The 12,298-nt window shown below is 36.2% G+C and overlaps 1 protein-coding gene across 2 annotated transcripts in view; it reads left to right on the plus strand.

Annotated features, from left to right (window-relative positions):
- The window catches only part of FYB1 (FYN binding protein 1), a 97,250-nt gene that overhangs the window by 56,173 nt on the left and 28,779 nt on the right, over positions 1–12,298 (plus strand). For both annotated transcript variants that reach the window (XM_079703686.1, XM_079703685.1), the window contains exons 3-6: positions 8,096–8,142; positions 10,070–10,089; positions 10,529–10,563; positions 11,529–11,649. In XM_079703686.1, the coding sequence (XP_079559812.1) occupies positions 8,096–8,142; positions 10,070–10,089; positions 10,529–10,563; positions 11,529–11,649 (223 nt within the window). The remainder of the gene's footprint in view (positions 1–8,095; positions 8,143–10,069; positions 10,090–10,528; positions 10,564–11,528; positions 11,650–12,298) is intronic.

Raw genomic sequence — 12,298 nt, forward strand, 5'->3', positions numbered from 1 at the left:
TCTGTATGTCTTCTTTGGAGAAATGTCTACTTAGGTCTTCTGCCCATTATTAGATTGGGTTGTTTGTTTCTTTAATATTGAGCTGTTTATATATTTTGGAAATTAATCCTTTATCCATTGACTCGTTTGCAAATATTTTCTCCCATTCTGAGGGTTGTCTTTTCATCTTGTTTATGGTTTCCCTTTCTGTGCAAAAGCTTTTAAGTTTCATTACATCCCATTTGTTTATTTTTGTTTTTATTTCCATTACTCTAGGAGGTGGATCAAAAAAGATCTTGCTGTGATTTACGTCAAACAGTTTTCTTCCTATATTTTCCTCTAAGAGTTTTATAGTGTCCAGGCTTACATTTAGGTCTCAAATCCATTTTGAGTTTATTTTTGTGTATGGTGTTAGGGAGTGTTCTAATTTCATTTTTTTACATGTAGCTGTCCAGTTTTCCCAGCACCACTTATTGAAGAGGATTTCTTTTGTCCACTGTATATCCTTTCCTCCTTTGTCATAGATTAGTTGACCATAGGTGTGTGGGTTTCTCTCTTTTTCCATTGATCTATGTTTCTGTTTTTGTGCCAGTACCATATTGCCTTGATTACTGTAGCTTTGTAATAGAGTCTGAAGTTAGGGAGTCTGATTCCTCTCACTCTGTTTTTTTCCCTCCAGACTACTTTCACTATTCGGGGTCTTTTGTGTCTCCATACAAATTTTAAATTGATTCGTTCTCGTTCTGTAAAAAATGCCATTGGTAATTTAATAGGGGTTGCATTGAGTCTGTAGATTGCCTTGGGTAGTATAGTCAATTTCTCAATATTGATTCTTGCAATCCAAGAACATGGTATATCTCTCCATCTGTTGGTACCATCTTTAATTTCTTTCATCAGTGTCTTATAGTTTTCTGCATACAGGTCTTTTGTCTCCCTCGGTAGGTTTATTCCTAGGTATTTTATTCTCTTTGTTGCAATGATAAATGGGAGTGTTTCCTTAATTTCTCTTTCAGATTTTTCATCATTAGTGTATAGGAATGCAAGAGATATCTGTGCATTAATTTTGTATCTTGCAACTTTACCAAATTCATTGATTAGCCCTAGTAGTTTTCTGGTGGCATTTTTAGCATTCTCTATGTATAGTATCATGTCATCTGCAAACAGTGACCGTTTTACTTTTTCTTTTCCAATTGTATTCCTTTTATTTCTTTTTCTTCTCTGATTGCTGTAGCTGGGACTTCCAAATCTATGTTGAATAATAGTGGTGAGAGTGGACATCTTTGTCTTCTTCCTGATCTTAGAGGAAACACTTTCGGTTTTTCACCATTGAGAATGATGTTTGCTGTGGGTTTGTCATATATGGCCTTTATTATGTTGAGGTAGGTTCCCTCTATGCCCACTTCCTGGAGAGTTTTTATCATAAATGGGTGTTGGATTTTGTCAAAAACTTTTTCTGCATCTATAGAGATGATCATATGGTTTTTATTCTTCAATTTGTTAATATGGTGTATCACCTTGATTGATTTGTGTATATTGAAGAATCCTTGCATCCCTGGGATAAATCCCACTTGACCATGGTGTATGATCCTTTTAATGTGTTGTTGGATTCTGTTTGCTAATATTTTGTTGAGGATTTTTGCATCGATATTCATCAGTGATATTGGTCTGTAATTTTCTTTTTTTGTAGTATCTTTGTCTTGTTCTGTTATCAGAGTGATGGTGGCCTCATAGAATCAATTTGGGAGTGTTCCTTCCTCTGCAATTTTTTGGAAGAGTTTGAGAAGGATGGGTGTTAGCTCTTCTCTAAATGTTTGATAGAATTCACCTGTGAAGCCATCTGGTCCTGCACTTTTGTTTGTTGGAAGATTTTTAATCACAGTTTCAATTTCATTACTTGTGCTTGGTCTGCTCATGTTTTCTGTTTCTTCCTGGTTCAGTCTTTGAAGGTTATACCTTTCTAAGAATTTGCCCATTTTTTCCAGATTGTCCATTTTATTGACATAGAGTTGCTTGTAGCAGTCTCTTAGGATGCTTTGTATTTCTGTGGTGTCTGTTGTAACTTCTCCTTTTTCATTTCTAATTTTATTGATCTGAATCGTCTCCCTCTTTTTCTTGAGGAGTCTAGCTAAATGTTTATCAATTTTGTTTATCTTCTCTTCTCAAAGAACCAGCTTTTAGTTTTATTGATCTTTGCTATAGTTTTCTTTGTTTCTAGTTCATGTATTTCTGCTGTGATCTTTATGATTTCTTTCCTTCTGCTAACTTTGGGTTTTGTTTATTCTTCTTTCTCTAGTTCCTTTAGGTGTAAGGTTAGATTGTTTATTTGAGATTTTTCTTGTTTCTTGAGGTAGGCTTGTATAGCTATAAAATTCCCTCTTTGAACTGCTTTTGATGCATCCCATAGGTTTTGCATCATCGTGTTTTCATTTTCATTTGTCTCTAGGTATTTTTTGATTTCCTCTTTGATTTCTTCAGGGATCTCTTGGTTATTTAGTAATGTATTGTTTAGCCTCCATGTGTTTGTGTTTTATATGTTTTGTCCCCTGTAATTCATTTCTAATCTCATAGCGTTGTGGTCAGAAAAGATGCTTGATATGATTTCAATTTTCTTAAATTTACCATGGCTTGATTTGTGACCTAAGATGTGATCTATCCTGGAGAATGTTCCATGCGCACTTGAGAAGAAAGTGTCATCTGCTGTTTTTGGATGGAATGTCCTATAAATATCAATTAAATCTATCTGGTCTATTGTGTCATTTAAAGCTTCTCTTTCCTTATTTATTTTCATTTAGGATGATCTGTCCATTGGTGTAAGTGAGGTGTTAAAGTTCCCCACTATTTTTGTTTTACTTTCGATTTCCTCATTTACAGCTGTTAGCAGTTCCTTATGTATTCAGGTGCTCCTATGTTGGGTGCATATATATTTATAATTGTTATATCTTCTTCTTGGATTGATCCCTTGATCATTATGTAGTGTCCTTCCTTGTCTCTTGTAACATTCTTTATTTTAAAGTCTATTTTATCTGATGTGAATATTGCTACTCCAGCTTTCTTTTGATTTCCATTTGCATGGAATATCTTTTCCATCCCCTCACTTTCAGTCTGTATGTGTCCCTAGGTCTGAAGTGGGTCTCTTGTAGACAGCATGTATATGGGTCTTGTTTTTGTATCCATTCAGCAAGCCTGTGTCTTTTGGTTGGAGCCTTTAAACCATTCACGTTTAAGGTAATTATAGAAATGTATGTTCCTATGACCATTTTCTTAATTGTTTGGGGTTTGTTTTTGTAGATTCTTTTCTTCTCTTGTGTTTTGCAGTTAGAGAAGTTTCTTTAGCATTTGTTGTAGAGCTAGTTTGGTTGTGCTGAATTCTCTTAGCTTTTGCTTGTCTGTAAAGCTTTTGATCTCTCCATCAAATCTGAATGAGATCCTTGCTGGGTAGAATAATCTTAGTTGTAAGTTCTTCATCACTTTAAGTGTATCATGCCACTCCCTTCCTGCTTGTAGAGTTTCTGCTGAGAAATCAGCTGTTAAGCTTATGGGAGTTCCCTTGTATGTTATTTGTCATTTTTCCCTTGCTACTTTCAATAATTTTTGTTTGTCTTTAATTTTTGCCAATTTGATTACTATGTGTCTTGGCATGTTTATCCTTGTGTTTATTCTGTATGAGACTCACTGCGCTTCCTGGACTTGGGTGGCTATTTCATTTTCCATGTTAGGGAAGTTTTCAAGTATAATCTCTTCAAATATTTTCTCTGGTACTTTCTCTCTTCTCCTTCTTCGACCCCTATAATGCGAATGCTGTTTCATTTAATGTTGTCCCAGAAGTCTCTTAGGCTGTCTTCATTTCTTTTCATTCTTTTTTATTTTTTCTGTTCCACAGAAGTAAATTCCACAATTCTGTTTTCCAGGTCACTTATCCGTTCTTCTGCCTCAGTTATTCTGCTATTGATTCCTTCTAGTGTAGTTTTCATTTCAGTTATTGTATTGTTCATCTCTGTTTGTTTGTTCTTTAATTCTTCTAGGTCTTTGTTCATCTTTTCTTGCATCTTCTCGATCTTTGCCTCTTTTCTTTTTCCGGGGTCCTGGATCATCTTTAGTATCATTATTCTGAATTGTTTTTCTGGAAGGTTGCCTATCTCCACTTCATTTAGTTGATTTTCTGGGGTTTTATCTTGTTCATTCATCTGGTACATGGCCCTCTGCCTTTTCATCTTGTCTGTCTTTCTGTGAATGTGGTTTTTGTTCCAAAGGCTGCAGGTTTGTAGTTCTTCTTGCTTCTTCCTCCTCCCGTTGGAATTCCTCCTCCCGTTTGCCATACCACCAGGTTGGGAAGCCTGACGTGGGGCTCAGGACCTTCACTCCAGTGGATGGACTTCTGTGGTATAAGTGTTCTCCAGTCTGTATGTCACCCACCCAGCAGTTATGGGATTTGATTTGACTGTGATTGTGCCCCTCCTACTGTCTCAATGTGGCTTCTCCTTTTTCTTTGGATGTCGGGTGTCTTTTTTGGTGAGTTCCATGTTATCTTGTTGATGATTGTCCAGCAGCTAGTTGTGATTCTGGTCTTCTCACAAGAGGGTGTGAGAGCACGTCCTTCTACTCCACCATCTTGGTTCCTAGTCTTCTTCTTATACTTTTTAAGAAACATTTATTTAAAAAAATTTTAAGTGTATAAAATGCAAGGAGAATAGCATAGTATGCACCCATGCACCCTTCCCCAACTTCAACAGTTTTTAACTCACTACCAATCTTGTTTCATCTATACCCCCCACTTCTCTCTTCTCATATTACTTTGAAACTAATACCAAGCATCATGTAATAACAACCATAAATATTTCCGTAGGTTTTCCTAAAAATAGACTCTATGTATTAATTTAAGAAATAAAGTCTTCAAATTTCCAGTTTTCTCCTAAACTCTATGTGAGTTTTCTTGTTTGTTTGAATAAGAATCCAAGCAAAGTCTATGGCTTATATGTTTTGTAATTCTCTTTCAATCTCTAGGTTCACCCTCTATTACTTTCTTTTTTTTTTTTTTTTTTTTTTTGGTACACGGGCCTCTCACTGTTGTGGGCTCTCCCGTTGTGGAGCACAGGCTCCAGACGCGGAGGTTCAGCGGCCATGGCTCATGGGCCCAGCCACTCCGCGGCATGTGGGATCTTCCCAGACCGGGGCACGAACCCGTTATTACTTTCTTTTTAATTATTGCAATTTATTTGTTGAGCAAATCAAGTTGTTCGTGGTCATTACAGTTGCCCACACTCTAGATTGCGCTGATTGCTTCCTCACAGTATAGCTTGTGTGTTCCCCATTCCTCTTCAAATTGGTAGTTGGATACAGATGGGGGCTTGATCAAATTTAGTTCTATTTTCTAAATGTACTTATTTCTTTATTTAGACTCCTTCCTAGATGATGGTATATTCTTTTATTAGGAGCTCATAATTTTGGCTGACTCTGTTTTGTGAGGCCAGCAGCCATTGACATTAACACTTAGAGTCCTTACTTTTCAACTGAAATATTATGTCTAACTGACAAATTTTTAAGTGATGTGACACAGATTTTCAACTGAATATCTAATGTAGTAAATCTCTTAAATACTACAAATACTTAAAATATTGAACATACATATATTGTCCCAATGATTATAAACAGATTTTTGTACCGTGGGCTTGAATTACTTCATCGTTTCTGTATTTAATTCTGAATCATCCAAGATCTAAAAAAGGCTTACTAAGAAAAACAAGTGTCATGTCATGATCAATTTCACTGGGCCTTTACACTTACCTAAGTAGTAAGCTATGCATATGTGTTAAATTTTAAATGTTCGATTTTTTTAAAAAGTGAGTTTATTAGATAACAGTTTATGACCACATATGTTTACCATCTCAGGTGGAAACTGAGACATGTATATCCATGGCAATTCTTCCTGGGCTACAAGAGTACCCACGAGCCCTTTTTTATGGTCTCAGTGATAGCAAGGCACTTCCTGCTCACATTCTTCAAATGGTGTCAATTTCATGTTAGAAAGATCACTTTGGCAGAAGCATGTAGAAGGGACTTTAAGGGTAGGAAACATGAAGAGCAATTTTCATCACTAGAAGACTGTCCAGAAGGCTACTGCATGGGTCCACACTAGCAATGATAGAATCCTGTTCTTGTGTCTAACAGGACAGAGGAGAGGCAGAAGGGGAAGTGTATTATAGGAGACACTAAATATGCAGAACTTGCAGAACTTACAGAACTTGATTAATTCGATGTGGGACTGTAGAAGAGTGAGAAATAAAGGATGACTTAAGTCTTAGGTGGTTAAGGGAATTGTGGTGCAATTGACCAAGGTAAGAAACTTAGTAGGAAAAACAGGTTTAGGCTGGGATGAAAGAGGGAAACCTCAGCTTCTGGGATGTTAATATAGAACTGTCAGTGAGACATACAAATAAAGATAGATAGGAAGATGGATAGATAGATAGATAGATAGATGAGTCTGAAACTCAGAAGTGAGGTCTGGACTAGAGATTTCAACATGTAGTCACCAACATTAAGATAATATGTGAAGCTGTGGAGTTATATGAGAATATGAGACCATCTAGGGGCAAATATAGAGTGAAAATAAAAATGAGGAAGCCAAGACTGAAACACAAAAGAACACCATCACTTAAAAAGGGAAGTCAGAGCAAATTAACCCACAAAGGAAATTGTGGGGTAGTGACCAGAGGGACAAGAAGTGAGTGGGAGAGATTTCTCATGGAAACAAAGGAGAATCCAGGAAGGCAAAATAGCCAATACTGTGATAAGAGCCACAAAGCCATCAAGTAAGGTGCTGGCTGAGAATTGTTTAATGGATTTGGTAATCAAATCTTTTAAGAATAGTTTCAGTGAAGGATTAGCAAGGGAAGCCAGATTGTAGTCAATTAAGAAATGAGTAGGAGGAGAGCAAGTAAAGTCGGTAAGTATGGACAGCTTTTTCTACTTTGGGAAAAGGATGATTGCCTTCTGGTAATGTGGAGGATTTAGAAAGGTGAAGAGAAGTCTTTGTCCTTCATGAATGAGAGTAACTGGGGCTGAGGGAGAAAGCAGTAGTGAGATATTTAGGGATGGGGAGTGAAAGAAGAAGAACAATAATAGTAATATAAATAATATGATGACACACAGAAGAAAGCAAATAAAAGAAGTAAAATAATTGATCATTCAGATAGGATTCAGAACACAGATGGAAAGAACTTCGGTAGGGACAGGTAAGGATGAGCATAACTGTAGATAAGCTTGGGAGTTAAAGGAATGCATTTGAAGAGAGTTCACCCCCAATAAGTGCCATTTTATCAGTGAAATAAGAAACAAGATCATCTGATGAAAAGAGAAAGGAGAGGAATAGGAGATCTGAGGGAAGTAATGAATGTTTTGAATAGCCATTGGGAAGGATGATGCAAGAGAGGGTTGACTAGAAAAAAATCGTAATGAGATTATAGAATAGTGTTGGGGGTATAGCTGAGATTGAATGTCAATTATTGGTAATATCCTAAATCAGTAAAATGGCAATTTTCCCCAGTTATGCAAATCAACCCAAGAATAGCAATAGAAAATATAGATTGTTCCATAAATCATTAGGGATTCATGAAGCCCAGGTATTGATAGCTGTTATGAGCAGTTGGAGTGAAGTGGTTTGGAATGAAGCACTTTGGAGTCCAAGCCACAAGTGATGGAAGCAAAACCAGATGGAGAACATCTGGAAAAGGGTGATGAGTCAGGATTGGAACTAATGATCTTTGGAATCTGTACCATACAGCCAATCATATACCTTCAGTACCCAGAATTGACTTATTGACATACTGTCATTTTAACAGAAAAATATTTCTGCCCTGAAACTAAACTACTGATTAATTGTAGATGCTCACTTTGAATGGGCAGTGCTGTGCTCAAGCTCCCCTATTCTCCATTTTTTTCCAGCAGTAGTGGCATCAGTACGAGGCTAAAGCCTATTCTACTGACTTCTGAAGTTTTAAATCAGAGCAGATATGAAAGAGAAGAGTTATTTTTAAATGATCCTTTTATTCTTTTTTCTTTTTCATTGTAAGGGGAGCATCTACTTGTTCCATTTTCACTTTTTCTTCTCTCTTGTTTTCAGAAGCCCTGTAAATGAAGAAAATCAAGATAATGTCATGCACTCTGATGGTAAGAGGCAAAAGATGTTTTATTTATTTGTTCCCTCAGATACGGAAGTTTGAGTTAATTATTCTCATAGGATCATTAATGGGTCATTATCGTCATTGGTCCATGCAAGACCCCTCTCTTATTTTACTTATTTATTTATTTCCTTTTATCTCCATGACCCACTCCCTTTCCTTCCTCCCCCTTACCAGAGACAAATATTCTAATGTACTTAGTGTGTGTCTTTTGAACATATTCTTTGCATGCTGTTGTATGTGTATATGTACATATTTCAATTTACATAAACTGTATATTATAGCTTACTCTGGCCTTTTTTTATACTCAGCATAATGTGTTTTGGGGAGCTCCTCCATGTTGTATATGTATATTTAATTTCTTTCTGTTAACTACTGCACAGCACTCCATGGTATGCATCCTATGCATTCACATTTCACCTTCAACTCGCTGGTACCACAAACAATAGTTCAACGCACCTTCTTGTCCATATCCCCATGTGGACCTCTGAGAGCCTTTCTTTATGTATATCCAGCAGTAGAGTGGCTGCTTGTAAGCAATGGCATATTCATTCCAACTGAGTATGATTAGAGTGCTCTCCAGAAGAGCTGCATCTCTGTGTACTCCCATCACAGGGCATGAAGATTCCAAGATGCCTACCTTTTGCCAGTGCGTAGTACTATGCAGCTTTCCAGTTGTTTCCAGTCTTACATGCATAAAATAATGACTTGCTTCATTTTCATGTCTCTGCTTGCTGCTGAGTTTGAATACTTGATTTGTTTATTAGCCTTTGTGGTTTTCTCTTCTGTACGTTGCCAGTTCCTATTCCTTGACCATTTTTTTCTTGGGGTTGGTATCCTTTTCTGGCTGACTTGCAGGAGTTCCCTTGTATTCCAGATATTAATCCTATGTCAGTTGTAGATATTGCAAATATCTTCTCTCATTCTGTCCATTGTCTATTAACTTAGTCCATGCTGTCCTTCACTGAACATAAATATATTGATATAATCAAATTCATTAATATTTACTTTGTAGTTTATACTTTTTAAGTTTTATTTAAGAAGTCCTATCCCTAGGAAATACAAATATTATCTTCCATTTTCTTCTATGAACTTTATCCTTTATAGTTAGGTCTTTGATCTCTTTGTAGTCCACTTTTGAGGTGTTAGTAGAAATCTAGATTTGTTGTCTCATGTACAAAGCCGGTTTTCCCATTACCATACTCTGAAATCCACCCTTTTCTCCTTAATTTATAATGCCACATTTACTGTATTAACTCTATTGGTGTGTTTGTGTCTTTGCATATATAGGTGTGTTTGTGTGTGCATAATGTGTGGTTCTATTTGTGTGTGTGTAAATTTGTGTATCTGTCTCTGAGCTCTCTGCTCTATTCCACTGGTCTATTCATTTGTATATCAGTTCCACACTGTTTTTATTATTATTGTTTTAGATGATGTCTTTGTACCTGGTAATTTATTGATACTACCAAACCCTTGAGCAGTAAAATATCTTTTTAAAAAATCTTATTAACTTGATTTGTTTGACACATGAAAGCAAATCCTTGGGAACAAGTAAGTCGAAAAGTGTGAACTACTTGTGATTTTCTGGTAAAATCTTTGTTCCATACTGCAAGCCCACAAAACCAAATGTGCATGCTTTTCATAAAGAGAATAAAGAGTGTCTTCATTAATTTTTGGCTTTTGCATTATCTTATGAAAGTCAGTGAATTGATTTTATAATTAAATTATAAGATTCAAAAAAGCCATAGTAAGAATCTAAACTGCATATTCTATTTTGTACTTCTATACCTTTGGTAAATTATAAGTTCTGTTACATGATGAACTGTTTTGAATATTATATTACATCTAATAATCCTGTATTAAAGCACTTCTTAATTACAGTATATTAAATTGTATTCTTTTTTTAAACACTTTAGGAACTGGAAACCTGGATGAGGTCAGTTTTTTTTTCCTTCTCATATTATATTGCTGTAACTAGAATATGTAACAATTATTGTGATTCATTTTCTATTGATATAAACCAACAAATGAAAATCCTTATGAGTAATGGTGATTTTTTTCCATATATAATCTTATTTCATCTAAAATGCTTGAGACATTAAACACCCATTATTACACTGACTCATAGTAATTTTGTAATGCTAAACATAGATGAAGTCTGGCTACACATCTGAATTACATAGCAAGATATAAAATGAAATCTTTCTGTGCTTCCTTTTCCAGTCTATCTCTAAAAAGGAAACAAAAATATTTTAAATAAGCCAAATTGACACACAAATGTATGCTTGTTTTACTGATTATTTGAGCAATGTAATATGTGTATGTTCCCTTATTAAATAATTACAGTTAATCGTTATTAATGTTTTTCTTGACAGGAACAAGAGAGTGAAGGAGAAACATATGAAGACATGTATGAGTTACATTTTTTTACCATGATATTTTCCTTCTAAGATGAATATAATGATTTGTATGAGGGAGAGTGGAGGGATAGTCAACACTGGAAGGGAAAAGCTGTATTGTTCAAATGTCGGGCATAAAATGATAACCTTTATTTCAATACAAAGGACTAAAGATTCTTTTCTTGTCTAAGGATTTCACAGAGGACTCTATTAAAACGCCATCCCCAGAGAGGTCAGAGGCCTGCAGCCCACTAGATAGCCCACAGGCAGGGAATCACAGGGGCCGGGAATCTGATTTCTTGCTCTCGGTGTGTCCTTGGGCACATGAATTCGTGTATACGTTACAATGTCCTCACCTAGATAGCTCTTCACCTCACAACCTTGCTATGAGAGACGATTTAACACAGCACCAGATGCCAAAGTTTTAGCCTGCTAAACAGAAAGGTGTTAGAAAGGGTTCCAAAATGGGTTTCTGGGTAGCCCGAAACTAAGAAATTTCTTGGAAAATGAGTAGAAGTAGAATGAATATGTTATTTTATCTTTTGTTGATTCAAATATGTTAATTTTCCCTACCCAGTTCTTATTCAACTAATTCTGACTAAAGTTTCTGAATTAAGGTTTGTACATGTATGTACAAGTGCATGTGTGTACGTGAACTTGTACTAGTGAGTGCATGAGAGAGAGAGAGAGAGAGAGGAGAGATTAAGCAAGAGCCGTTATAAACAGTGCTTTCCACTTGCCTGCATGAGCTGTAAGGGCAGCAGAACCTTAGGAAGGCATCCTCATTTGAATGCCTCCTGCTGGTTCTAAGAACAGTCTCATACACCCAGGAATTTTGACAAGCCTTGGCTTTATACCTTCACCTATACTTCTTCACATACTATCTTCTGTTCTGGGTAGAAACCTCTCTGGATAGGGAGCCCTGACACATCAATGCCCGTGGATGCTAAAACAAACTTACAATTTTAATCCACAGAGAAGCATCCAAAGAAAGAGAGAAGAAAAGGGAAAAGGAGGAAAAGAAGAGATTAGAGCTGGAGAAAAAGGAACAGAAAGAGAGAGAAAAGAAAGAACAGGAAATAAAGAAGAAATTTAAAGTAAGAGCTTGCTTGCCAAAGGGTGAAAAAGAGTAACCCCTTTTTATAACTTTCACACAAAAGGGGCACAATTCTTGAAACCTTACATGGTCGGAGAATTACTTAATCATTGTTTTCTAAAGAGTAACTACCTTCACAATAGTAATGTTTTTGTCCAATAATCTCCTTTACCCCTACACTAAAAAACTAATGTAATAAAATCCAAATAAAATATGGTGGGAGCTCAGGAAATTTTATGTCGATTGAGTGAAAGAGTACTTGATTTCTCAGACCCATCTTGACCCTCTTTGTTATGCATTTCATTTTATCCTACTCATAATATGAGCTCAAGACCACACACATACACATCCCTGTGGCATGTATTATAGTGGTACGAGGGACAGAAGTGTCTCTGGATTAACCAGACCTGTCGCAATAAAGCTCCGTGAGCTACCTGACTGCTGCTGTCTAGACCTGACTTACACTTTTACCTTTATTTTAAGCCGATGTACATGCTGACTTTTGATACCTGCTGTTTCTCCTCCCTCTTCATCCACCTGGATTTCTGACCTCTGTCTTCTCTGACCTCTGATTTCTAATTGTGTGATTTCTATTACTACCACCACTACCACTATACTTGCAGACTATACTCTTTTGGCCAGTACGTCTT

This window comes from Hyperoodon ampullatus, assembly GCF_949752795.1.
Source record: "Hyperoodon ampullatus genome assembly, chromosome: 4".
NCBI classification, from domain to species: domain Eukaryota; kingdom Metazoa; phylum Chordata; class Mammalia; order Artiodactyla; family Ziphiidae; genus Hyperoodon; species Hyperoodon ampullatus.